At 38.0% G+C, this 27,677-nt stretch overlaps 1 protein-coding gene across 1 annotated transcript; it reads left to right on the top strand.

Annotated features, from left to right (window-relative positions):
* Positions 1-7,853: 7,853 nt before the first annotated feature.
* LOC147859839 (5'-3' exoribonuclease 4-like) lies at positions 7,854-27,538 on the top strand. Its single transcript, XM_087324526.1, has 26 exons — positions 7,854-7,907; positions 8,685-8,912; positions 8,990-9,092; positions 9,823-9,899; positions 10,502-10,693; positions 10,778-10,897; positions 10,984-11,046; positions 11,122-11,262; positions 15,859-16,017; positions 16,141-16,218; positions 17,156-17,242; positions 17,521-17,580; positions 17,674-17,769; positions 18,151-18,221; positions 18,503-18,631; positions 18,727-18,803; positions 18,881-18,921; positions 24,336-24,410; positions 24,494-24,651; positions 25,283-25,387; positions 25,467-25,542; positions 25,621-25,685; positions 25,762-26,029; positions 26,107-26,319; positions 26,675-26,886; positions 26,919-27,538. Exons 2-25 carry the CDS (start codon positions 8,700-8,702, stop codon positions 26,711-26,713), a joined length of 2,706 nt encoding a protein of 901 aa, XP_087180652.1. The 5' UTR covers positions 7,854-7,907; positions 8,685-8,699; the 3' UTR covers positions 26,714-26,886; positions 26,919-27,538.
* The last annotated feature ends 139 nt before the right edge of the window (positions 27,539-27,677 follow it).

The raw sequence follows: 27,677 nt of genomic DNA, 5'->3' as shown, positions 1-27,677 counted from the left end.
GGTTTGCAGCCACTCCAATGACGTGGTCACTGCTCATTTGCGCTTTTGGCAGAAATGACGAAACACGCCTATGGTGACGCAAGGAGGAAGTGGCCCGAGGTGGAACTACCAACCCCAACGCTGGTTGTTTCCTACTCACATGCCACCCTCCCTTCGTTGTAGGCCCAAGAGTCAGCTCGTACTAGCCGACACTGAAGGGCACCGCTTTTAGTTATAGGTATCTACTTACATTATGTAGTTAGTTCGAAAGGCTATGTAAGTAGCCTCATTTTCTTGAACTTGATTAGAGGGAGATTCCTTGATTTTTGTATAAGCCTCCTTGTATAATCTCTTTGTAATAATCATTCCTAACTAATGTGAAAGTAGCTTCATTTTGGATTATTTTTTTTGTAAAAGTAAGTCCCAAAACATGTTTGAATAATACCCAATATTCTCTATGCATTAGCCAACATACCATATATGTAACAACCGCTATATGAAACAATTCAAACATGAATATTTATAAACAAGCATGATCCAATAGGAGGATAGTGGCAAGATAGTTTTCGATGGTTCTTTAACTTTGAATTTCCAATTAAGGCTCATAATGTTGGTTCTATGAGATTCTTTATAGGTATTTTGAGGGCATGGAAGGACATTAGAGAGGCTCTCTTATTTCAACTTCCTGCGACAGAAGCCCAATTTTTAAGGCAACCATTGTTACAAAATCCTTTGTTTACAGATAGCTCTATGTTTATGTGTTTTAGGAATTAGACCGCATTTATCGTGGGGAAAACTGGACTCAAGACCAGCTACCTCTATGGCTGCTTGGGAGCGGTTTCAAATGCTCTTGGAGGAGAACAAAACCAATTCTTATCTTCCTTGCGTGGGGGTTGTTTGATGTTTGAGCAGATTCAACAAGCTTTTCAGAATAGTCAAATGCAACATAATTTGGCTAATACTTATACATGGTATGGTCTTTTCTCTTCTTTGGGTGTTATAATAGGTGCTCGGGCTTATGCTAATCAGGGTCAAATAAGATTTTATGAGGTTCGCGATGATGGTATTTTATATTTAGTGGATGAAGAAGCTGAAGTTATGCGGCTAGCCTCCGAAAAACCCATTAGGGTTATTGCTTAGTTAAACAAGAAGATTTTCTTAGATCCGAGCCCTTTTTTGGCAGATCATGCAATACAAATATGGGTATTCCAAAGTAAGCCAACGTCACATCTTAAGTGGGATCCAACTAATTATGCATGACGGTTGGTTGGTTGTTCCTCGACAAATGAACAATTGAGTAGGATTCTCCCCTTTTTCCAATACTCTGTGGCATATGGGAGACATTTTTTGATGCAACGACATTGTGTAAATCCTGTTGCACAAAAGTGTTGAGAATGAGGTGCTATATCGCATCAATATATAGCGGCATTTTGGGAAAGTTTATGGGTTTTACCATGTATGCGGAGAGCAATTTCTTTTAAGTGGTTAATGATTCATTATGCTTTACCTATAGGTTCTCATTTAAAAGGGCAAGTCGATGATCATCTTTTTGTATGTTGCCAAGTACAGGAGGAAACTTTAAAACATTTATTTTGTACTTGTAGTGTAGCTCAAAAGTATTGGGGAAGAATATTGAGGATGTTTTCTTGTAAATATAAGGGAGCAGTTTTTACATGGGGGGCTGTTTTCTAGGGTTTTTTGAATGTGCAGGTATCTTTGTACGAGGTGGAGCAATACTCGGAAGCATTATGTATGTCAGAGAGTACAATTGAAGCAGTCTGTCCAAACATTGTTGGTGGTAAATATTTTAGAAATTCTTTTGTTTGGAATATTGTTTCAGTTAATGCTTTATGGGTGTGGTGGAAGTGTCGTTGCAACAAGAAATATGAAGGCATTGAGTACAATGTGGTGGATATGATTAAGATGTTTTGGGACAACTTTGTGCACACAGTTAAGGGAGAGTATGATAGTATTAAAGGAACATCGGAAAAGGTGCATAAGAAAAGGTGAAAACTTCGTAAAATATGGTGGCCAATACCTCTATGGCTGGATGAATCACATGAAGATCGTTGGAATTATGCTCCATCACGTTGGCTATTCCCTCCTCCTAGTCTTTTCTTATTTCAAAGATAATTGTGAGGTATATAGTTTTTTCTTCTTACTCTTTTTAACTTACAGTTTGACATGAAGGACATAAAAGAGGTGGATGTGATAGGGGCAATCGTGTGGAGTGACAGGAGTGAGATGTTGGATGTGGAAAATGAAGCATCTTCTAATTTTGGATAAGGATGAGTGATGAAGGTGTTGAGGGTTGTAACATATTTAATGAGCATATGAAGAGAGTGGTGTCACTTTGTTTTTGTAGGTACACGATTTTGGTGGTAAATCAGCGTGAGTGAGATGGTTGATGTCGATTTATGAAGCACAATTCATTTTTTTATAAGGATGAGTGATTGTGGTGTGGGGGCTGAAGCATAGTCTCTTGAGAAGACTAGACTCATTAATTGTTGGTATGTACAGGATTTTGGCAATAATTGGCGAGCTGTTTGATGTGGAATTGATGAAGAAGAATGTATGTTTTTTATAAGGATGCGTGATGAGAGTGTGGGGGGCGAAGCATATTCTCATGAGGAGATGAGGAAACAAGACTCATTGTATTGTTGTATGTGTAGCAATTTTTGGCGGTATTCGGCGATATGATTGATGTGGACTTAATGAAGAAATTTTCATGGTTTGGATAAGGATGAGTGATGATGGTGTGGAGGCCGAAGCATATTCTCATGAGAAGATGAGGAATTTAAACACATTTTATTCTCTCTGTGCAGGAATTTGGTGGTAACCGGCGAGATGGTTGATGTGAACTTCACGAAGCAATTTGTAGGTTTTTTATAAGAATGAGTGATGATGGTGTGGGGGCCGATGCATAAGCTCATGAGGAGAGGAGAAAATTGACTTAATGTGTTGTTGTATGACCGGAAGTTGGTGGTAACCGGCGAGATGGTTGATGTGGAAAGAGGAAGCATATTTGTTGAGTTGACAGTATAATGTATTGGATCACCTTCCAATTTGTGATGTATGAGAAGTTGGTGGTAACCAACGAGATGGTTGATGTGGAAAGAGGAAGCATATTTGTTGAGTTGATAGTATAATGTATTGGATCGCCTTCAAATCTGCAATAGACAGGAGTAGGTTGAAGAAATATTGAAAGGTTCATAACTATGACCTGCGAGGGCTTGTTTCCAAATATAAGTACTTTGGTTGTTGTCTATGGATATGATACCTTGCATTGTGTCTAAGGAATAACTTACAATTAGTGGATTGTTTTCTCTATTTTAGATTTGTTTCCTCGACCAGTGTCTTTCACAAGACGGGCTGGGGGAAAACTTTGTATGTTGTAGTTGTTATGAACCTTTTTATACAACTAATGGAAGGATATTTGTTTTGGAAAAAAAACAAGCATGATCCAAAATGAGATGTAATTTGACCACCAAAATTTGTGGAGAAATAAATATTAGTAATGATTAAATGTAGTATTTCAATTATCCCAAGAGATAAGTAGAATAGGTAATGTTGTTAGTGTTCATTTGTACAATCTCCATGTAAATTGAGGATAATTTGATTTTGTGAGGTATGGAGGACCTAAGGAGATGAGAGCCACATTGTACCCTAGTTAACTTACTCCTTAGAATTCATAGATTCTTAGCATGATGAACATTGCATGTTAGATTGTCGTTCATCTGTTATTAATCCATGGCTGAAGTAAACACAATTAACCTTGAGCCATTAATGATTGATGTGTAGGTCATATATTAGGTTGTGTGTGTAACTTGGATCCATGGTTAAATTTCCCAAATCCCTAAACCTTAGACTAATGCATGGGATGGACGTCTAGAATTTGTGACTCATAGCACATCATCTTTCATAATAAACTATCCTTACGCCGAAGTTGGAAACTATATCAATACCCGAGCTCATTTTGGCAACTTTACAACGCTGGTTCCTTCTTGACGAGAATTTCTAAGAGAGAGTGAATGACCACAAGAAATGAAATTGTAGTAGCCAAAGTGATGCACTAATGTGGCTGAGAATGAGTGAGTGAGAGAGAGAGACGAGAATTGAGGAAGTGTTTAAGATAGATAGATGGATAGATGGAAATTCCAATTCCGAGTTTGAACTCTTGACTTCAATTTCAAGAAACAAGACACATCACCAATACACTAGGTTTTTTCTTATTAAGAACTTGATTCAATACATAGCTTGATTCCCCCTCCTTTCTCTTCCTTTCTTCCTTTTATAGGTGCCCCCATGCATATGATGCATGTCAAGGTGTAAGCCATGCATACAATGCATGAAATGCATGCGATGCATGATTGCCATTTGGTGCTCATGCATCGGATGTGATGCATGATAACCATGTCACTCATTCAAGCTCTCATGTATGAGAATTTACGTGTCAAAAGTACAATGATAAACAATAAACCTTAAAGAAACAACTTAGTTTAATGGTATGTTAATTGTCTTTTATGTTGGAGGTGTAAGGTTCAAAACCCATGTGCACATTAACGTGCTAATATACGAGTGTAACCATCATCCCTTTCATGCCTATGCACATTATACCTTCTCGGTTTTCTCCTTTCCACGTGATTTTCACACCGTTGCCGAAAATCTTCACGACAACGTGATGGGGAAACTAGGCTTCCAAGAGTCATGGATCGAATGCACTGCAACCCTCTATAGGAATGCTGGCAGTGGCGTATCACTAGCAGGTGAAAGGGGGCCCTTTTTCCAAATATCACAATCTGTGCGATAAGGATGTCCCATGGCTCCATCCCTATTTCTCTTATATGTTGAAGCATTCTCTAGCTTTCTCAAATTGTGACATCTAAATGTATGTGGTCTTCCTGTGCCGCACTCTCACCAATGCCTTTTGGATATAGAATTTGCAGATGCCATGATCAATTGGTATAAATCTTGTGCAATATGGCTTTCTAATGAATCACATCATGCTTGGCACCCACATCCCAATTTCATGTGGATCAATAAAGGAGAGAGCACTAAATATTTGGGTTCCACATTTATTCGGAGACGATGGTTGCACCAATTATTCACTCCATTTGACAAAAGTTGATACATTGGAGCTCGAAAAAACTCTCACTAGTAGGTCACATCATAATGGCAAATAAGGTATTACTCACAATGGCGTGGTACATCCTATCATGCTGGACAATCTCCAAGGAAAGTATACATCATATTCAATAACTGGTACGCAACTACATTTGGTTTGGTAAGGAAGATCATGCAGCTCAAGCCAAGGTGGTGTGGCCTATGCTCTCATCCCCCAAGTTGAGAGGAGGATTGGGTCTAATTGATCCCCTATCACAGTCCAAATCATTACTCGCTAGATTTGTGGTATGAGGACTCCAACCATGGGATGAATGCCGGAAAATACTACTGCGAACACGCTTTGCTTGTAACTTTACATCACGGAAAGGGGCCAATTGGGCCCATGTGACGAGATGGATTCTAAACATGGATCTCAAACCAAGCTTCTCACGCCAATTTGGAGGATAAATTCAATGTATCCATGTGGAAGGCATGGTGTAACATAAGATGAGGACTCAAGCGTGATAAGCCTAACTCCGAACTTGTCTGGCTCAATCAATGTATCTTGTGGAACCCACGTATCATTGATGAATCCGATCAACTAATTAGATCAAGTAAGGGGCTATCTCGGGGAAGCATTGCAGAAGGTCTGGGAAAGAGTATAGAATGTTGGAGATGGTTTATGTCATTGCCACTACAAGATCAAGCCAACATACTCTATGGAATCAAGGGCAGATAGACTATGAAATATGAAATTATGAACACTCAATTGCTTGGGAAGTAGCTAATCAAAGGACGACAATGGAGAAGTGGATAGGCTACGAGGAGGAGGGCTCCTTGATCCCAAGAGGTAGGGAAAGACCGGAAATGATCGAAGGCCATGAATTGCGAGACAAATGAGGTACCAACATTGAACATGGCAATTCGAGTACTCGCATATACATGTTGTAGACCCCAATCCGATCAAAGTAAAACCATAATGGCACATATCTATTCATGAAAACACATGGCTACGTGGGACTGTTTGCAATGGACGTGGCGGGATCCTTATGCGGGTCCAAGAAGCAAAGCCATCCCTTTCTTCCAATTCACGACTAGATTGGGGCGCCACATTCTAACCGCTCAAACCGCTTGATAGCCGGCTGCTGCAAAGATTTGGCATACATATCATGTTCCCCATGCAATTATTACCAAGTTTTGGCGAAAAATATGGAAACAACACCACACTAGGCGAATTAAAACATTCCAATGGCTAGTAGTACATAGGTCACTACCAGTTGGAGCGCGGTAGCGTGGGATCCTTTGCTTCCTAATTGTGTAGCGTGCCCAAATGTTTGTAGAGTCAATAAGACATGCTTTGTGGGACTGCCAAGAAACCCATCGAAGATGGCGGGGGGTTGGCCACCTATGCAATTATGCCAAGAGCAAGGCACAATCAAGTGGGGGAATGTGTGGGGGAATGTGTGTTGGTTATCGTGGTAGGCCCAATTGACAAGTACGAACATTAGCATGAGGGAATGACACTGGTGATAAAGGCACGAGGGATTTTGTTTTCCACCATCGACAATATCCACTCAACTCCTATTAATGCCAAAACTCAAGTTGTGCTGGAATTGGTCACCCCAATAGCTCTTTGGATTCTCTGGAAACAACAGTGTAGACAGGTCTTTTCCAATCAAACCGTGCATCAAGCAGTGTTATTGCAAGAGATATGGAATGAAGTTGTAGCCACTCTAAAGAGCCAATACGGATCCGATGGAGTCGAAAGACGGTGATTAGCCTTCATCCAACAATGTCATCATCTCCATTTCTTGAGTCAATGGGCCTCCATATAAGATGGAACTATCACGTCCCAACTATGATTTGTATATAACATCCTCATTTGTAAAATTTTATAACTAATGGAAGGAGTTTTCTTTTTGGAAAAAAAAATAGTCAAAGGAGATTCAATACCGCCCTTTAAACTTCATGGAAGGACATAAAACAACGAAGCATTTATGTGCTTGAAAAAGCTATGTTACATGAATCAAGGGGGAAAAAGAAATTCTAAAGGGCCTCCCAAAATTTTCTTCATTTCATTAGATGCCTTTGTTTTGTTTTATTTCCTAGAAATGTGCTTGGTTAGCAGGCCCACCATTGGGCATCTTTAGTTATAAAGTTCTCTTGGTTACGTTTTCTTTGGGTGGGAGATTAAGGAGGGGTATTTCTTATATATTTTTGTGAGTGAGAGATTAAAGAAGGGTATTTGGAGAAATAGAGAAAAGATGAGGGTATGTGAAGAAAGAGATTAAGGAGTTGTGTCCTTCTTTTATGGGAAAAGTACCAGGATACCCTTGGAAGTTCGTCTATTTACCAGAATGCCCTTGGAAGTTCCAAATTTACCAAACTACCCCTATGTCCAAAAAATTACACTTTATAAAGTAATTATACACTCAAATCTACAAGCCCTATTTACCAAAGATGGAAGAAATGGACCCAAAGTAGCCCTATTTACCAAAAGGGCTTGTAGATTTGAGTGTATAATTACTTTATAAAGTGTAATTTTTTGGACATAGGGGTAGTTTGGTAAATTTGGAACTTCCAGGGGCATTATGGTAAATAGACGAACTTCCAGGGGTATCCTGGTACTTTTCCCTTCTTTTATTATACTTCGTTTTTTTTGGGTGGGAGATTAAGGAGAGGTATTTGGGGAAATTGAAAAGATGAGGGTATCTGAAGGAAATAAACGGAAAGCGAGGGGTATCGTGTGAGTTTGGTTTCGCTCTACGGCTTTCTTCTTCTCGGCACTCTACTGCAGAGCTCCGTTTGTGGATGGTGGGGGGTGAGTCTTTCTATTCTATCTAAAAAATGGAAGTTTTTTCTACGTTCATGTGCTTTTTTAGGTTATCTTCTCCCCCCTTTTCCTTCAATTTTGAGCTTGATGTGTACATATTTACATCCATTTGCGTTTTGATTTGTTTTCCTTCCATCTTCTGAAGTATATCCTTTTCTTGGTCCAAAAATACAAATGCCATGTGATATCTGCATCCAATTTATTTATTTTGTTTGTTCCTTCTTTCAGCATTTATGGTGAAAATTGCATGTAATGTTTTAAGTGTTTATTTATTTATTTCTTTTTATCGATGATAAAAGTGGCATATATTACCTACATTTATTTAGTTTATTATTATTTTTAAAAATTTTTCCACTTCTGCTGATGTTGGAAATGACTTATGTTATCCGTATTCATTTAAATTTTCTTTATTTCTCTTCTCTCACTATGCCTGATGTTGAAAATTTCATATAATATCTACAATGATGAAAATGTCATGTAATATCTACGTAGTTTAGTTCCCCTGCCCCCTACCCCTTTCTTTTTTTTTCAATATATTGCCTTCGGCTCAATGATAAAAATGTTATGCAATTATCTACATACTGCTATTTTTTTTCTATCTGTCAAATTTTCCCTTTTAATTGATGATGAAAATGCCACAACATTATTTTAGTTTTTTATTCTTGACTTCCTTCAAATTTTATGTGTAATGAAAATGCATGTAAATGTACATTCCTCTCTAATGATGTATGGAAACAATGTTATTACATTCATATCATGCTAACAGAAGCAAGTGAAGAAAACTATGGGAGTCCCGGCATTTTATAGATGGCTTGCATCCCGATATCCTCTTATTGTCATTGATGTTATTGAAGAACAATCTCCTGAAACTATCTCACAAGAAAAGACACGGGCCACAATTGATACAAGCAAACCAAATCCAAATGGCATTGAATATGATAATCTTTACCTTGACATGAATGGCATCATCCATCCATGTTTTCATCCTGATGATGTGGTACGTGTATAACATTGTATATATGTTCTTTTATAACCCTTAATTCATTACACTCAGTCATTGTGGAATGGTTACAGCCAGCACCGAAGACATATGATGAGGTTTTCCAACGCATTTTTGATTATATTGACCGACTTTTTGTGATGGTGCGACCTCGGAAATTACTCTACATGGCAATTGGTATGTATCATGTCTTCTGTTTTAAAATCACATATTGTTTTTCCCAAGATGACAGAATATTATGGAAGAATGCAACCTTTTCTTCAGCTGTGTGTTTAATGGCACATATATATGTATATGTATATGTATATATATATATATATATATATATATAGAGAGAGAGAGAGAGAGAGAGAGAGAGAGAGAGAGAGAGAGAGAGAGAGAGAGAGAAGAAAGAAAGATATATTAACGTCTTTTAAGAGGCCAAAATGGCCTATAAGACCGAATAAGAGATTACATCTTAAATGTTTTCTCGTCTTTGAGAACAAATCAAAATAAAGTAAATATTACACAGTAAATATAAAAGTAAATAAGATGAAAAGAAAAGAGACGAGAGAATCTGGTTTTTGGCACATGCGAGATTCTCAAGTTAGGTATATTGTAGCTTTTGTCTCCGAAAGATCTCTATCATAGGTCGATCCAGAATGGAAATGTCTCCGAAGCGAGGGAAGCACCTACGATGGCGGGAGATAATGGCTTTTATTTGTCGATGACAAGGGTGTCGAAGTCGTGGTCCATGGGGCCGGGGCCTACGTGCACAGCAAATTGCCATTGCCCGATCAAGAGAGAGAGAGAGAGAAAGAGAGATGCACACATACGTATGTCTATGGGAATAAATATCATATATATAGGTGCGTGTGTGTATGTGCATGTTATTTGCTTTTGTCTAATATATGTGTTCATGTTCTAGATGGAGTGGCACCCAGGGCAAAAATGAATCAGCAGCGATCAAGGCGATTTCGTGCAGCCAAAGATGCTGCTGATGCTGTGAGCTTTTGATATAATTCTTTTAATGATCTTCACATTTTGCTATTTCTAATGAGAGCATAAAGATAATGTGTCCACATTGTGATTTTGAACATACTATTAGTCTGTTTATATTCTTCCTTTTTGCAGTGCTTTAGAATCTTTCAGGTTCCTACTTCATTGCTGGATTGCTTACACTAAATTCAAATTATAAACGTATTTAGCCATGCCTTTTACTTTATGCATATGTAAGTAGTTTCAGTAATAGATCTTTGGCTTGGCCATTGGATAGCTGTTGGCTGAGCCAGTTGTATGACATGTGTATATGATGCTCAAGATAAGATTGCACATGCTTCGGTCAGGTAATGCTCATGAAATCTACCAAACTTGTAGTTGCCATTTGTGCTTATTTTATAAGCAAACTGGAAATATATAATTTAAATTACAGATAATTTGGGCATGTTCAATAACCCTTGTGAATAATTACCTGATCCAACTGATAATACAATGCTTGTGTCTTTTGGGTTAGTTTTAGATATGTTGAAGGCATAGTTGAAGTGATTAGTTGGAAAGTATTAATGCAAGCATAGTGTAATTTGCTAACGGGAAAGTTTTAATTTAAGGTTGCTGAAGAAGAAAGGTTGCGCAAGGAATATGAAGCAGCTGGAAGGGTTTTACCTCCTCAGCAAAAATCAGAGGCGTATGATTCAAATGTAATTACACCAGGAACTGCTTTCATGGACAGTTTGGCAGTAGCTCTTCGTTATTATATTCATCTTCGGCTGAATCATGATCCAGGGTGGAAAAACATCAAAGTATGAACTTTTCTTATTTTAGTGTTGATATTTTTAAGGTTTATGGTAATTTATGAATCTGAGAATTACATTGATGGATATCAGGTTATTCTCTCTGATGCCAATTCTCCAGGTGAAGGTGAACATAAGATTATGTCATATATCCGTTTGCAAAGGAATCTTCCTGGCTTTGATCCGAATACCCGTCATTGTTTATATGGACTGGTAAGACAATCTAGTTATGGTTTCATCAACGATTCCATGTTTTTAAAAAGTACACGACGATATGCAAATTTGTGGGAAATCTCCAGGATGCTGATCTGATCATGTTGGCTCTTGCTACACACGAAATACATTTTTCTATTTTAAGAGAGGTATTTGTCACTTCTAATCTCTTTAAATTCACATACCTAATGAAATAAAGAATAACTTGTTTCTGCCTGGTGTAGGTGGTTTATCAACCTGGGTCACAAATGAAATGTTTTATTTGTGGTCAAAGTGGCCATTTGGCACCTGACTGTGGTCAGCTTGCTCAAAGGGATTTGAATCCTGCAAGAGGGGATCCGGTCTCAAAAAAGCTTCCGTTCCAGGTTAGTTTTTATATAATTAGTTATTTTAAGGACGCATGACATGGAACATGGGGTATTCAGCCTTCAGATGTGCACCATGATGAGCTTATCTCGCTAGCTAACTGAACCACTGGTGTCCTGAACTTAGTTCTTTTTCTTCTTGAGAGAAAGTTCAATGAATTTCTTTTGGAGACCAAAAATCAGCCTATGAAATAAATTCATGGTTGCAATGACAAGTTATCCATACTGAAACAGAAAAAAGCCCTAGGTTTCCTAAAGATTCATAATAATGATCTTAAAATATGAGGCTGCTTTACAATCGATATTGATTCCTGAGATGGTTTTACAAGCATGAAGGTGCATAACTACTATGTTCGGGATGAGTAATGTTGGAAACATGGTATCTCATGGTGGTTGGTGTGGTTGAGTGAGGCTTTGGACAAAGCTCACTGATTACATCTAGCTATCCTTGGGTGGATCAGATGCGACAAGCAATAGTCTTCATGATTTGGTGCTGGTATGGCCCATATTACGTTCTGTATATTTTGGTGCATGTGGTCTCTGATGGCTGCATTTTTCTGTTCGCTCAATGCTGACGTGTCAGCACATTGTTAGTGGACATGTGGGCCTATGAAAGAAGTCAACGATATTCAATTTCCATTATGTCCCATGTGCTATATAAGGGTTGGTTCCCATGATTTTGAATCTCAAGGGTTTGGCTAAAGTGACATGGGTCAGCCTTCTCCATCATCTGTTGAATGGTGTACCCTGCGGAGAGTGTGGCATACTTCTCTCTGATGGGCTTGTAAGCTGGTTATCTGCTCACAATGTGTCCCTCACTCTTCATCTCTCACCTTCATGTAAGTAGCAAAGTCTGTGTGATTAAACTTTGAGTTGGTCTACTGCTTTCTGAGCACTATGGGCATTCACACATCCATGTATTTTGACTCATGTATGAATCCATCCTTTCAGAAGCTCTTGAAATGATCTTTGTGGTAGGTTGTCTTTGTGAGAAGAGGCTCTCTTGGTGTGATCCAAGTCTTTTAGATATAAAGTTGCCATGTGTATTTTTGCAGTGTGTTCCTATTCATCATTTTGGAAAGTTTTAGGGTATTAGAAGAGTAGCAAGTTCTTGATGTGGACATCACAACGTCGATTAGCGGACAGACTGTATTCACGTGCGTGGGGAGGCTTGCATCCCATATGGCTGCATGATACATGGGGGGGGTGGCCATGGTGTCAAATAATAGTACTTTGGTATGAGATTCCTGGAACTGTCTGGTGGTGGCTTGTGTCATAGAGAAGCGACCTGCAGTTCTTGTAAATGTGACTCCAAGATAGCCATAGGAATCTGCTACTTCAATTGGGTCATAGAGAAATGACCTGTAATGCTTGTAAATGTGACTCCAAAATAGACATAGGAATCTGCTATTTCATTTTGGGCTCATGCTAGGGTGAAGGCAACTTAACTTCTTTGAGTGCAGATGCGTTGAATTCACTGCCTATGTTTTCTGTGGTAGAGAGAGAGAGGGAGGGACTGCAATTTTTACAATATTGGGAACCGCAACACAGTTGGAATATGCGTAATGCTTTCATGTTTGATAATAGACATGGGGTGAAAGCCTATGTGAAGAAGGTGAAAGGTATTCGTATGTGGAATTTCTAGATGTTATAGTATGTGGGGATCATTTCCTCAAGTGCATATTCTGATTTTCTAGTGGTGTTACAAGACAACCTCTCCCTACATCGGATAGGATAGGTTGGTAGAGGAGACTAAGAAATGTTGTAACAGTGGATTTTACATACAATTAATGTAATTGTGTGCAAAAAAAGAAAAAAAAAAGAGAAGGGAGGGAGGGAGAGAGAGAGAGAGATATATATATTAACATCTTTTAAGAGGCCAAAATGGCCTATAGGACCAAATAAGAGATTACATTACACAGTAAATATAAAAGTAAATAAGACGAAAAGAGAAGAAACGAGGGAATCTGGTTTTTGGCACATGTGAGATCCTCAAGTTAGGTATATTGTAGCTTTTGTCTTCGAAAGATCTCTAGCATAGGTCGATCCAGAATGGAAATGTTTCCGAAGCGAGGGAATCACATACGATGGCGAGAGATAATGGCTTTTATTTGTTGATGACAAGGGTGTCGAGGTCGTGGTCCATGGGGGGTGGGGCCTACGTGCACGACAAATTGCTATTGACCGATCAATTGTAACCCCTTTGTTATGTCTTGGTCTGGAGCCGATTTGTGTATCCCGTGATGGACTTGTAGGATTAGTAGGAGTGATGGGGCTAAAGAAAGTTGTGATTGTTCTTTGTGGATGAGCTTGTGTGGCTGTATTCTTCAACAACTTTTCCCGATGTCTCTTGAACTCTAGCAAGAAAAGTCCTAGGCATCGTTGGTCCTCATATTCCATTACCTTGCGTAGTGGGCCAAAGCCTTGTTTAAAGAGGCAATGGTATCTCCCTCTGATTTCATAAAAAACACTACAATGACAAACATAGTGTTCTTTAGATTCTACTCCTTGATGACACAATTGGCAAATTCTCTCTTCTAGAGGTAGTCGTGTATATCTGCCTACCTCAATTTGTAGTTGATGTGATGAAGTTCGCAGCTGCCCTATCACACTACGCAGCGCATAGGAGAGAGAGATATTAACGTCTTTTTAAGGGGCCATTTAAGACCAAACAAGAGATTACATCTTAAGTGTTGTCTCTTCTTTGAGAGCAACAAATCAAAATAAAATAAATACTACTCCGTAAATATAAAAGTAAATAAGATAAAAAGAGACGAGGAAACTGGTTTTCGGCACATGTGAGATTCTCAAGTTAGGTATATTGTAGCTTTTGTCTTCGAATGATCTCTAGCATAGGTCGATCTAGAATGGAAAGGTCTCCGAAGCGAGGGAAGCACTTGTGATGGCTGGAGATAATGGCCTTTATCGGTCGATGACAAGGGTGTTGAGGGCGTGGTCCATGGGGTCGGGGCCTACGGACACGACAAATTGCTATTGCCCGATCAATTGTAACCCCTTTGTTATGTCCTAGTCGGCAGCCCATATGTGCATCCCTTGATCGACTTGTAGCATTAATAGGAGTGATGAGGCTAAAGAAAGTTGTGATTGTTCTTTGTGGAGTGGTTGTATTCTTCCACAACTTTTCCCGATGTTTCTTGAGCTCTAGCAAGAAAAGTCCTAGGCATCGTTGGTCCTCATAGTCTATTACCTTGCGTAGGGGGCCAAAGCCTTGTTTAAAGAGGCTATGGTATCTCCCTCTGATTTTCATAAAAGACACTATAGTGACAAACATAGTGTTTTTCGGATTCCACTCCTTGACACAATTGGGAAATTCTTTCTTGTAGAGGTATTCGTGTATATTTGCCTAACTCAATCTATAATTGATGTGATGAAGTTCACAGCTGCCCTATGACACTGCACAACGCATAGGATAGATGTATGTCCATATAAGGTGGCTTGATGATGAATCCATTCTCCGATGTGTGTAAGAAGTGTGTCTTATAGTGGACCAGTTTTGTACCAATTGATGTTTTGGGGCTGATCCATGTTTTCTTGTTTTCCAAGTTAATATAAATATCAGTTTGGATCACTCTATTCTTTTCCACTTTGGTCATGTTTAGATGGGGACAATCCAAGCTATATTGGAATGGGGGTAGTTCATTTATACTTATGCCATGTGACTCGAACCATTATTATATTTCAGCATACGAACAATGAATATCTCCATGTTCAACAAGTTGTTTTGATGACATAAGTGCTAACCTTGAATAGCTTCGTTTAGTGAGTCCCCAAAGCCATTGGATATTGGTCACTGATCAGAATAATTCCTCGACAATTATTGGGGATGCTCCCATTTTTGCCCAGGTTATATCATGGGGCACTACTTGCTTTGCTCCTTATCATGTGGGCAATCTTGAGTCTAAAGGTTTCTCTAAATCTTTCCAATTATTTTGTTAAGTCTCGGTCCCCATGTTTCTACTCCATAGAGAAGCGTTGGTGTCACAAGTATATCAATAGCCACGATTTAGTTTGTGGCTCTTGGAACTGCAAATGTGCACATTGTCTCTCAAAAGCACCAAGGGCTGTATATCCATGAGAAAGTCGGGCACAAGCAGCCTCCTGCAAGGAGAACCTAGGCCCTGTAAATGTTACTCCTAGGTATGTATAAGAGCATGTGTATGCCACCTTTTCCTCTCCCAAGAAGAATTCTGGTTCATATCTTGTTGCCCATGCTTGAGCGGTGATAAACACCATCACTTAATGTCTTTGAAAACATAAAGTGACCTATCAGACCAAAAGGCACATAAATGCAAATTTATGGAAGTCTTGTAAAATAAGGCAAAATTAAATTGTATCTAAAGTTTAAACTAAGGTAGCTTCTGTATAACTAGGTGGAAGAGAAAATAAAGGTGTAGTAATAGTCTACTAAATGTCGAAGTTGGCCTACTAGACAAATCATGGTTACAAATATGGGTGACCTCAGGTTATCCATACTGAAATGAAAATAAAACCTCTAGATTTCCTAAAGTTACTTGAATGAGAGGGAGAACTGTTTTCAGTTTGTTTTTCAAACTGATGAATGTTTTTATATGACAGTTTCTCAATGTCTGGCGATTGAGGGAGTATCTTGAACTTGACCTTCGAATTCCTGATGCAGAGATTGATTTTGAACGAATTGTAGATGACTTCATATTCATGTGTTTCTTTGTGGGGAATGATTTTCTTCCACAAATGCCAATGTTGGATATTAGAGAGGTAAGTTGTAGTCTGTATCTATGTCTCTCTCCATCCTTCCTTCCTAGAAAGGTGTAATCCTTAAGTGACATTAGCTATGTTCCGTATAGTGTTTGTTTGACTTGGAATCTGTTGGTTTTGAAGGGAGCAATAAATCTGTTGATGAATATTTACAAGAGGGAGTTTAATGCGATGGGTGGATACCTTACAAACAATGGAGAAGTAAGAAAATTCCGCAATTTTTTTGTCATTCCTCCTGTTTCTGTCTAATAATAGTTTTCAATATTGTGTTTCGTTCTATTTATTTAATGCTTTAATCTTATCTGTGCTGACCTTATATACTGCTTAGCCACAATATTAATTTACTGCTGTAGTCTCATTATTTCTCACTGTGAATGCTTTTGGATGACACTAGCATCACTGATTCTTGTCATGTAAGATGTGGATATGGTGACATCACACTCCAACCAACTAGGTCTCTCTCTTTCTACTATTATTAAGACAAGGAATCATAGGGACATGAAGGGGGATTCTAAAAGGCTCTCATGTTTCATCTGTGATCTGCTACCTTCTTCTCATATCCATCAATGTGTTTCAGTAAGGATTGGATCATCAGGGCAACTACTATCATCCATGAAATGATATACAACCAATAGATATTCTCTATATTTGCTTTTTTACTTCTGCTGGGCTGCAACACTAGGCATGATGATACTCGTTGTGTCGATATTGCATGAGTCTATGACTTGATTACATTCATCTTATCGTTTTAAATAAAGTTATGTTCGTGAGTTCGATTTTGTGTTTTGATTTGTTGTTCTCAAAGACGAGACAACACTTAAGATGTAATCTCGTGTTTGGTCTTATAGGCCATTTTGGCCTCTTAAAAGACGTTAATATATATCTTTCTTTCTTTCTTGTCTGTCATTTGTTACTATAAAAAACTGTGTTGCTTCAGCTTCAGTTTATGATTTGTTTAGTTGCACTGTATTGAAATTCAGAACAAGCTATTTTTGAATCTGTATCAAATGTCATTAGTATTGTTTTCATGATGCCCATTATCATTTTGACAAAATATTCTGAGAAAGTGCTTGATTCTGTCAGACTTTTGTCCTCTGACACAATTAATTCACAATACTTATTGGCTGCTGTATGTTAGGTTGATTTCAAGCGTGTGGAACATTTTATACGTGCTATTGGTGTTCAAGAGAACCGAATTTTTCAGAAGCGAGCTCGTTTACAACAGGTATATATAGGTTAATTGATGCCGCAAATTGCAATTGCGTATCTTGGGAATTTGTTTCAAAGACTTATCGCTCACTTTGCATCATAATTCTGTAGTTTTCTTGGGTTGATTGGAGAATTATTTTAGAACTATGGAGGTGTTTATTCATATATAGTATATATTTAACACATGTATATATTTTGTGGATATGATTGGGTGGTAAAGATGGTATCGTCTCATATTTAATTCTACATCATATTCTTATATTTTAGCATTACCTCACTTTTTAACATTATTAGGCATATGAGAAAGAAATGGGATTAGTAACATCAGAAGAGAATACTGACTTATGGAACAAGGTAATCAAGCTCCCATTTTATTTATTTATTATGTCTTTATCTTATATAGCATAAGTTTGTGGGAACACTTTGTTAGAGAAATGGTATTTACAGGTGAGACTTGGTGAGGGTGGATGGAAGGAACGCTATTATAAAGAGAAGTTTGAGGTTGCAACACCACTGGAACTAGGAAATATAAAGAAGGATCTGGTGAGCTATACCACTTGAGCACTTAAGCTTTACAAATATGATTTCAGGTCAAATATTTTTGATGGATAATGAACTGGGTAGACAAAATTCCCTCTCTGTGACCTTTCATCATTGAATTCATATGGCATGAAATGGGGCTGTGAGAGTGGTAGGGATAATGATGGTAGGTTGCTGGATTCTAGTTAATTATTCTAAGCAAAAATCTAGGTTATATCGTGCATAGGTTGTTCAATTGGCACACAATCCTTAATATCAGATGCCATTTTGGATTGGATAGTGACAGAAATTGTCATAAACAGGGAATCTTTGGAAAGAGTGACAATGTATATTAATGTGGGCCATTTTAATCAACGAACTAACCAAGATGTCCAATAATGGCAGGTATTGAAATATGCAGAAGGTCTTTCTTGGGTTTTGCAGTACTATTATCAGGGAGTGTGCTCGTGGAAATGGTAAGTATCTCTCCACATTTAAAAATGGGGATAAGAACTGTTGAGTGCTATTGGAATCCTAAATTTTGAGTGTTTATAAGGCCACACATTGTTGGATGGTAGGGCCATATTTTAGAGATCAGGATGATAGCTATTCATAATCATAATTCCACTATACATTCTGCAATCATTTTAGTGTTATGGACTATGTAATCTTATCATTGATTAGTCTATTGGGGAAGTCATATCTCATCCAATCATTTTCTTACAAATTTAATTTATGTAAAAGTTTTTTATGGCAGGTTTTACCCTTATCATTATGCTCCATTTGCTTCTGATCTAACAAAACTCGATACACTTGAAATTGCATTTGAGCTTGGTGCACCTTTCAAACCTTTTGATCAACTTATGGGAGTTTTACCTGCTGCAAGGTTAATTAAAAAATTGGTATTCATGTGATTGATTTCATTGGAACCTGTACTTTGTCATAAACTTCCCTTGGTGTGAAATTCAATTTTCATTTCAGTGCGGCAGCCCTTCCTGAACAATATAAATGGTTAATGACAGATCCACAATCCCCTATAATTGATTTCTATCCCAAAGGTGAGTTTCATAATAATATTGTTCACGGTGATCTTTTCTTTCAACAGAAAATACAATGATATCCTGTATGATTGCAGACTTTGAGATAGATATGAATGGGAAGCGCTTGGCTTGGCAGGTACGACATTCTTTAGTGGATAGTCAGTGTCTCCAGTTAGTCTTATGCTGTAAAAATACTAATATATTATTTTCACATACCACTACTATAAGTTATTTTCTATTAATTAAAGCTACTCACATTGGTAGAGAAACATAAGCCTGAGACCAGGCTAATGACACCTTTGTGCATGTGAAACTTGAGCCCTCCCTATGAAGAAGTCATACAATCAAGATCAAATCATGAGCATCTTTGATGTTGAATTCATATGGAGACTGAAATACATAGATGTATGCAGGTCTATAGGTGCACGTCTAATGATTGGCTAATCCAGAGTGTCCTCCCACCAGCTTGGCATCAAGGCATGGGTTGCACTATGTCGATCGATAGACAAAGAAGATATATAGGTAGGCGCTAGGGGTAGAGTGTGAAGCACTGTGTAGATGTCAAGAATACCATGATGTTAAGAGACCTCAATCTTGTGACCAAACTTCACAAAGAATGTAAGACGGAAATGACTATCTCTTTGAGCATGCCCTACTCTGACTTTGGCTCCATGGCAAGGTGGCCTTGGCCATTGCAGCTGCTGCTTTACACACCAATCATTGAATTTAGTTGCACCTCCATGATTCCAATACTGTTGCCTTTTAAAGCTTTTATATTTTCTTTTTGTCCATATATATGTAACAATAACCGACCTTTTATATTTATTTTGTGAGAGAGATAGAATAGATTGATATTTTTAGTGTTCATAGAGAGGCCAATATTGATCCATGGGGCCTAAGTACAAAAGTTTTCTTGATGTGTGTTTCCTTCCTAAGAAGGCTATTCATACTTCAAAGCACCAAGTCTGTATGTGTGAATAAGGCACACACATATGAGCTCGACCTTCTCGAGTGTAAGATTAACATCTTTTAAGGGGCCTATAAGACCAAACAATACATACGGCTTTAAATGTTGTCTCTTTTTTGAGAACAACAAACCAAAATAAATGTAACTAAGTAGAATAGTAAATAGAAATAGAATAAGACATGACTAAATATTCTCCTAGTCTATACATGCAAGATTCTCAAGCCAGATATATTGTGATTTTTGTCTTCAAAGATCACGAGCATAGGTCGATTTAGAATGGAAAGGTCTCCGAGGTGAGGGAAGCACCTACGATGACGGTATCACATAAATGCGCATGCATGTGCATGTGTGTGTGTGTGCTACTCAAGTGGGGCCATGGGGGACCTGAACCAAGGAAGGCGTGATGCCATGAGAGAAGACTTAAAACCCCTCCTTGTGAAGTATTGGGTTCAGTGAATCCATTTGATCGTGGGCTCACCAGGATCGGAGGCTTGTGGAACTCGTGGGATTGCTAGAATTGAGGGCTCACAAGAATTGGAGGCTCATTGGAATCAAGGGCTTACTGGAATCAAAGGCTTGTTGGAATCGAGGACTCGCTAGCCGGTGTCGGGATCCAACCTCCCTCTCTCTCTCCCTCGCACTTACCATATTGGCACTTGAACGGTTAAAAAGGATTAGGGCTCATTGCATTAGATTAACATAGTAAACGCTAGATTAAGACCAAAACCCCTTTTTATTTTAGGGTTTACAAATGATGGTTACGGTGGTTACAAAATGGTCACCAAGGTGATTATAAATGAAGTTAACAATGATGTTAGTTAAGTCCAAACAAGAGATTACACCTTAAGTGCTGTCTCGTCTTTGAGAACAACAAATCAAAATAAGTAAATGTTACTAAGTAAAAAAATAAGTAAGATAAAAAAAGAGACTGAAAATCTTGTTATTAGTACATGTAAGATTCTCAAGTTAGGTATATTGTAATTTTTGTCTCTGAAAGATATCTAGCATAGGTCGATCTAGAATGGAGAGGTCTCCGAAGCGAGGTAAGCACATGCAATGGAACAACCTTTACTTTTCAATGACAATGGTGGTGAGATCGTGGTCCATGGGGCCGGGGCCTACTTCTAGTTAAATTGCCATTGCCCAATCTATTGTAACCCGTTTGTTATGTCCATCCCATTTGTGTAGCCCTTAATTGATTTGTAGCATGAGTAGGAGTAATGGAGCTAAAGAAAGTTGTGATTGTTCTTTGTTGACGAGCTTGTTTGGCAATGCTGTTGTCCTTCAACAACTTTTCCCTTTGTGTCGAGCTCCAGCAAGAAAAGGCCCAAGCATTGCTGGTCATCATATTCTACTACCTGCATAGTGGGCCAAAGCCTTAAAGAGGCAATGGTATCTCCCTCTTATTTCATAAAAAACTCTATAGTGACAAACGTATTCCACTTTGAGAGATACATAGATTCTATTATTGTCTCTAGAGGTCAAATATGACATATGAGAGCAAAAATATTACATTTCACGTGATACGTGTGAAAGTGAGTAGTGATTCTTGATGTTGAAGAACTTTATGAATGATTGTTGCAATCGAGAGTGCACATTATGGTTGTGAGAGAAATTCGTGCAAGGTTTGGGCTTGGTCGAAGATGTGTGTAAAACATGGTCAAATATGATCAAAGATAGAGCATTATATCAAAGTGTGATACTCAAACTCTTGAACTTGTTTACAACAAAGTGTGCATAGTCGGCCACTCTCATCACTTGTGCCCCAACACCCTTTCTCATATCGTAGTACATGTTGGCTAAGTCAATGGAAACAATGGTTCGAATGGTAGATAATCGGATGGGGTTTAACATGTATTGATGTGTATGGTTTCTTCCTTCGGCGAAGAATTTGGTGTTGTAGTGAGGTGCAACATGTGTAGTGTAATGTGTGAACCGTGAGCCTCCACATTTGTCCCATGTCATGATACATTGGCATTACAAAAAGGCCTCATTTACAGAGGAATCTAATGCTGCATCATGAAGCAAATGTGTTACATCCTATCGACCAAATCATTTTTCCATATCTTGCATCTAACCGGAATACAAAATGTTGCTTTTATGCGTTCTTTTGGATCTTTTTGCTTGCTTCCCATGTAATTCTAGAAAGTCGATGTGTGGGACCTTTTTGAACCTTAATCATGTATTCAACAACCCTTTCCATGGCCATGATCTCAATGGGAAGTTATCTGGTCTCAAGGAGGAGGGTGTATGGTGTTTGTTTCTTAACTTCTAGAAATTTTGTAAGAAAATGTTTTTGGACATTTTCAACATTTTCAAACTCTTTCCAATTAGATTTAGGGATGCTATCACCCCATACTTCCACCCCATAGAGAAGCATCGGTGTCACCAAAGTGGCAAAAGGGTATTTTTTGAGGACCTAACACTTAATATCTCCATGATTGCACGTGTTCTCAAATGCATAATATGTTCTCTTTCTCGCCTCTTAAGCTGTGTAACACATTTATTCCATCTATGATTTGAAGCAACTTCAAGGCTAAGATATTTGAAGCTTTCCACACATTCGAGTGGCTCATTATTGTACATGATGCATGTTTTAACTTTTTTTGGCTATTCATAAGCATAATCTTTGTTTTAGAGTTGTTGACACTTACTTTAGTATGCATGCAAAATATTTCCATTGCTTTCATAAGCTTTTGTGCATCTCCTAAAGTATTTGCAAAAAAACACTATATCATCCGCATATAACCAAAGAATAATGATGACATTCCCAATGACAACTTCTTTACTGCCTTCTTTCTTTACAAACTTGGCAACCATTTCTTCTAATTCATCAACGTATAGACCAAATAGAGTTGGTGAGAGTAATCATCCTTGCGTAACACCAATAGTGCTATTGGAAAAAAGTGAAAGTCTATTGCTCATATACACAAAACGTATAAACTTCTCATAGATTTGGGAAATTGCAAGCATATATTCACTTGGCACCTCGAGTTCTTCCATTCGCCTCCAAAGATGCTCATGAGGTACCATATCAAAAGCTTTCTTGAAGTCTACGAAGCAACAATATAAGAGAGAGAGAGAGAGAGAGAGAGAGAGAGAGATATTAACGTCTTTTGAGAGATATTAACGTCTTTTAAGAGGCCAAAATGGCCTATAAGACCAAATAAGAGATTGTATCTTAAGTGTTGTCTCGTCTTGAGAGAGAGATAGATAGATAGATTATATTATCGTCTTTGGAGGTCAAATATGACCTATGAGACCAAAAATATTACATTTCACGTGATACGTGTGAAGGTGAGTAGTGACTCTCGATGTTCAAGAACTTTACCAATGAATGTTGCAATCGAGAGTGCACATCGTGGTTGTGAGAGAAATTTGTGCAAGGATTGGGCTCGATCGAAGAGATGTGGAAAGCATGGTCGAATATGATCAAAGGCAGACCATTGTATCAAAGTGTGATACTTAGACTCGCGAACTTGTTTAGGGCAAAGTGTGCATAGCCGACCACTCTCATCACTTGTGCCCCAACGCCCCGCCTCACATCTCAATGCGTGCGAGCTAAGTCGCATGGAAGCAATGGTTCGAATGGCAGATATCGGGATGGGCTCTAACATGTATTGATGTGTACAGTTTCCCCGTTCTGCGAAGAATATGGTTTTGTAGTTAGGTGCAACATTTGTAGTATAATGTATGAAGCGTGAGCCACCACATTTGTCCCATGTCATGATACATTGGCGTTGCAAAAAGGCCTCATTTACAGAGGAATCTAGTGACGCATCATGAAGCAAGTGTCTTGCATCCCGTTTACCAAACCATTTTTCTAAATCTTGCATCCAACCGGAACACAAAATTTTGCTTTTATGCGTCTTTTGGATCTTTTTGCTTGCTTCCCATGCAATTCTAGGAAGTCGATGTGAGGGGCTTTTTTGAACCTTAAACATGTATTCAACAACCCTTTCCATGGCCATGATCTCAATGGGAAGCGATCCCGTCTCAAGGAGGAGGAATGTGTAGGGCGTTTGTTTTTTAACTTGTAGAAACTTTGTAAGAAAATGTTTTTGGACATTTTCAAACTCTTTCCACGTAGATTTAGGGATGCTACCGCCCCATACTTCCACCCCATAGAGAAGAGAGAGAGAGAGAGAGAGAGAGAGAGAAAGATATATTAACGTCTTTTAAGAGGCCAAAATGGCCTATAAGACCAAATAAGAGATTACATCTTAAGTGTTGTCTCGTCTTTGAGAACAAATCAAAATAAAATAAATATTATACAGTAAATATAAAAGTAAATAACATGAAAAGAAAAGAAATGAGGGAATCTGGTTTTTGGCACATGTGAGATCCTCAAGTTAGGTATATTGTAGCTTTTGTCTTCGAAAGATCTCTAGCATAGGTCGATCCAGAATGGAAATGTCTCCGAAGCGAGAGGAGCACCTACGATGGCAGCAGATATATTAACGTCTTCGAGAGAGAGAGAGAGAGAGAGAGAGAGAGAGAGAGAGAGAGAGAGAGAGACGTCTTTTAAGTGGCCAAAATAGCCTATAAAAAGAGATTCATGAATCTAATTTTAAATTTTGTAGGCTGTTGTAAAACTGCCTTTCATTGATGAGGAAAGGCTTCTTTCAGAAACAAGGAAATTGGAAGAAACTTTAACGGTACCTTCAGTCTCTATATCTGAAGCAATGTTATCACTTTTCATACATTTAAGATTTTATGCTTTATCTTTTTATATCAACAGGAGTCAGAGTCGCGAAGGAATAGTCGACAGCCAGATATTCTGTCTGTAGAGAGTCAGCATCCTCTTGGGGGATGCATTAGCTCATTACAGAAGTTTTATGGTCATTTGGATGGATTTGCACGTTATGAAGCAAAGATTATGGTAGATCCAATGCTCAGGTTCGATTGTTATTAACTATTTGATTGTTGTTAACCAGCTCCAGTGTATTGACATTTTTCTAGTTTTATTGCTGGATAAAAATGATATGTTTTCTTGTATTTTAATTGACAATTATGTCATGAGTCGATAATGAAGCATATTTGTGTGTGCACTAAATTAGAGGTATAAAAATTCTTCATTATTTATCTATTTTATAATAATATCTGTTGGCCAGTCATACAATACATTACATTGAACGATATCATGTGAATATTTAGTTTAGAAAATTCGAAAGATACAATTGTTAGACTTGACGACAATGGTTTAGGGTGGCATTCAGCAGAGAATAGTTTCTAATATTGAAAAGATAATAGAAATTGCAATATGCATGCATGTCTATCGGGTATGATGACCTGAATAGGGTTAATAAAATTCTATTAAAGTTTTGTCTAGGCATTCATGATTACACAAAGGGAGAAGATTACTAGAATTATTGTTCAAGTATGACAATGTTTATTCAGGTTATGCATATCCAGGACAAGCTGTTGTAGTCTGATGAAACAACATTTTGTTTGACCATTGAATTGTACTGATATTTAGTGATGTCTATTGGGTTCATTTTTCTGAAAGTTTGACTTTAATGTTTTACAGTGGAGGCATGAATGGGTTCATAGGGTTTGGTGAGTCTGAGCCAAAAGCCGAAATGGTGAATTCACCCATCACTGGGATGCCAAACATTAATGAGAATAATGTCTTGTACGTGATTTGTCCTTTGTTCATTATGGTCTTTGTTTTTTAAGTTTATCCTTGAATAATCAGATCAATTTCTCTCCAGATCAGTTTCATATAGACTTCCTGCTGCTCATAAGCACATTGCAAAGCTTGTTGATGGAGTCATTATTCCAGTCAAGGTAACTTATTGACTTTGTTGTCCATATATTTGTTTTTGCCTCCAGATAACTGAACGAAATATGTTTTATTCCTTGCAGATTGTTAAGGAACATGATATCAAAGGTCAATATGATGAGGAAAGTAGCAAACAAACAATTGACAGGTAGGCAATGGTTAGATTGGTTATGTACCTGAATCAATATTATCTTTTACTCACTTTTGACTTGGCATACATATAGATCACCTATAGTAGGTTCCATTTCTGGTGCTGAACTTACTGGTGCTGCACATCGCCTGATCATCTCCAATAATATGGAGCAAATTTCAAATCAAGTGAACCAAGAGCCAAATAGTCTACAACAGACACGACGCCCCGCTGTTAAGAAGCCAATTAAGAAAGCTTCAGTTTGCCAAGGTAGCCTCATTGGGGTACCACCATTTTCTTCAAGAAGAGCTCGTCCACCGGCTGGTCCTCCAGGTTATGAACATGGATTCTCTCGGTCACAGGTCAGAACTTTTGCATTAATGTTTATGAAGAAACGTGGAAAAGTCCAGGTCTCATTACTGCATTTGTTCAATTACAGCATAACTTTTGTACTCAACTTACGTCAAATGAGCACAATTTAAAGCTGAAATGTGGTATTCTTCATCAAGTGGGCTTGTTGTTGAGTCTGAAGAAATTTTGTGGACCCAAATCTTCGTGGCAGCTGTCATTGGGCTTTACCCAGCATTCTGTTCTTAGAAAATCCAATAATTGTTTCCAAAAGGGATGTACAGATTCGAACTCGACATGGAAGGTGAATATCTTGTTTATCCTAGAGAATGGTCGCAGTAACTAAAAGTGTATAGTGATGAAATTGAAATTCCTTTCTAATGACCATATGCGAGTGAAGAAATGTTGTAGGAAAGATCAGAATCTGGAGTATATAATTTAGTCATAAATTATTATAGTGTTATAATTATCTAGCTGCTGCATCCATTTAGGGGGGGGGGATGCACTAGCCATCGTCAGGTCACCATAAACTCTGCTGTGTTAAGTCAAAATTCTGTAATTCCAATTGCTTTTATGACTCTTGTAGTTATATTACACTCTGATGAGATTTTTTCATGAGAAAAATTTATCACCAAGATCTCTGGTTGTCTTTTCTCCAGGTGAATTTCTTAGCAAGATGCAAGAATGTGATAAGATGAGCGAACATAGTGATGGCCAAAGCAATGATAGAAGACAAAGATAAGCTGCTGCCATCTAGCATTGATGATGATAGAAGTCAGTAAGTATTAGTTGCCACTTATTCAGTGTTGTTGATGATATCAAATATCAGATATTCAGTGTTGATGATGATATCAAATATCAGATATTCAGCGTTGATGATGATATCAAATATTAGATATTCAGTTATTGGTATGACGGGGTTCACCATTCTACAAGGTGGATCAAGCAAGAACAAATTGGGAGATTTTTTTGACTTCCCAAATTAGAGCATACTATACCTTTATACTAGAGCATGAACTGAGGGTAGGAATTTGTTTTCCATTCTAAGAGAGAATTGAGAGAGCAAAAGAGAGAGAAAGGGGTAATGCTAATCGATCATTTTTAAAGCAGATTCAACTGGAGAACATTCATTAATTTTTGGCGTTTTCATTACTTTCTAAATTCATTGCCAGCTAGGGGCCTTGTTATCTATATGGCTCAGTTAGTGATTTTGTTTTAGTATCAACACGTGTAGAATTTCCAATGAGTTATTGAAGACCTATCATTGGACAACCTGGAGTCGGAGTCCTACAAATTTCTTTAACTCCTGCACTTTTTTCCTAATGCAAGGAGCTTATACTAATTTACCACATCTGATGGTGATAAATTTCAACATCATTGAGTGGATTACTAATAAACTTCAATTTTTATGTTACTCCTTTTTGTATTTGTGAGGTAATACAAATCTTGTTTTGGAATGATTGTTGATCTATTGGTATTCCATATATCAGATCAGAATTATATGACGTCTGAACTCTTTTGTACGTGGATATGATACGTCAAGGGAAAACTAAGTTTTGATTTTTGATGGATGCATTCGTTGTGTTGGCATTCTTATTTATTGTGTTCTCTTTCTATGCAGTTGAGCTTATGTCTTACATAGATGAAAGAACACTACGGAAA

The sequence above is a fragment of the Azolla caroliniana genome, unplaced genomic scaffold, assembly GCF_043228905.1.
Source record: "Azolla caroliniana isolate FFs.n. ecotype wild unplaced genomic scaffold, voAzoCaro1.0.p SCAF_9, whole genome shotgun sequence".
Lineage (NCBI taxonomy): Eukaryota > Viridiplantae > Streptophyta > Polypodiopsida > Salviniales > Salviniaceae > Azolla > Azolla caroliniana.
The sequence above is the reverse complement of the archived record's forward strand: the minus strand, read 5'-3'. Positions and strand labels throughout refer to the sequence as shown.

Coding starts and splice junctions, on each gene's coding strand:
- LOC147859839 (XM_087324526.1), top strand. CDS start 8,700: ATGGGAGTCCCGGCATTTTATAGATGGCTTGCATCCCGATATCCTCTT. Junction 9,093..9,822: donor ATTACTCTACATGGCAATTG/GTATGTATCATG, acceptor TTCATGTTCTAG/ATGGAGTGGCACCCAGGGCA. Junction 18,804..18,880: donor AATTGATTTCTATCCCAAAG/GTGAGTTTCATA, acceptor GTATGATTGCAG/ACTTTGAGATAGATATGAAT.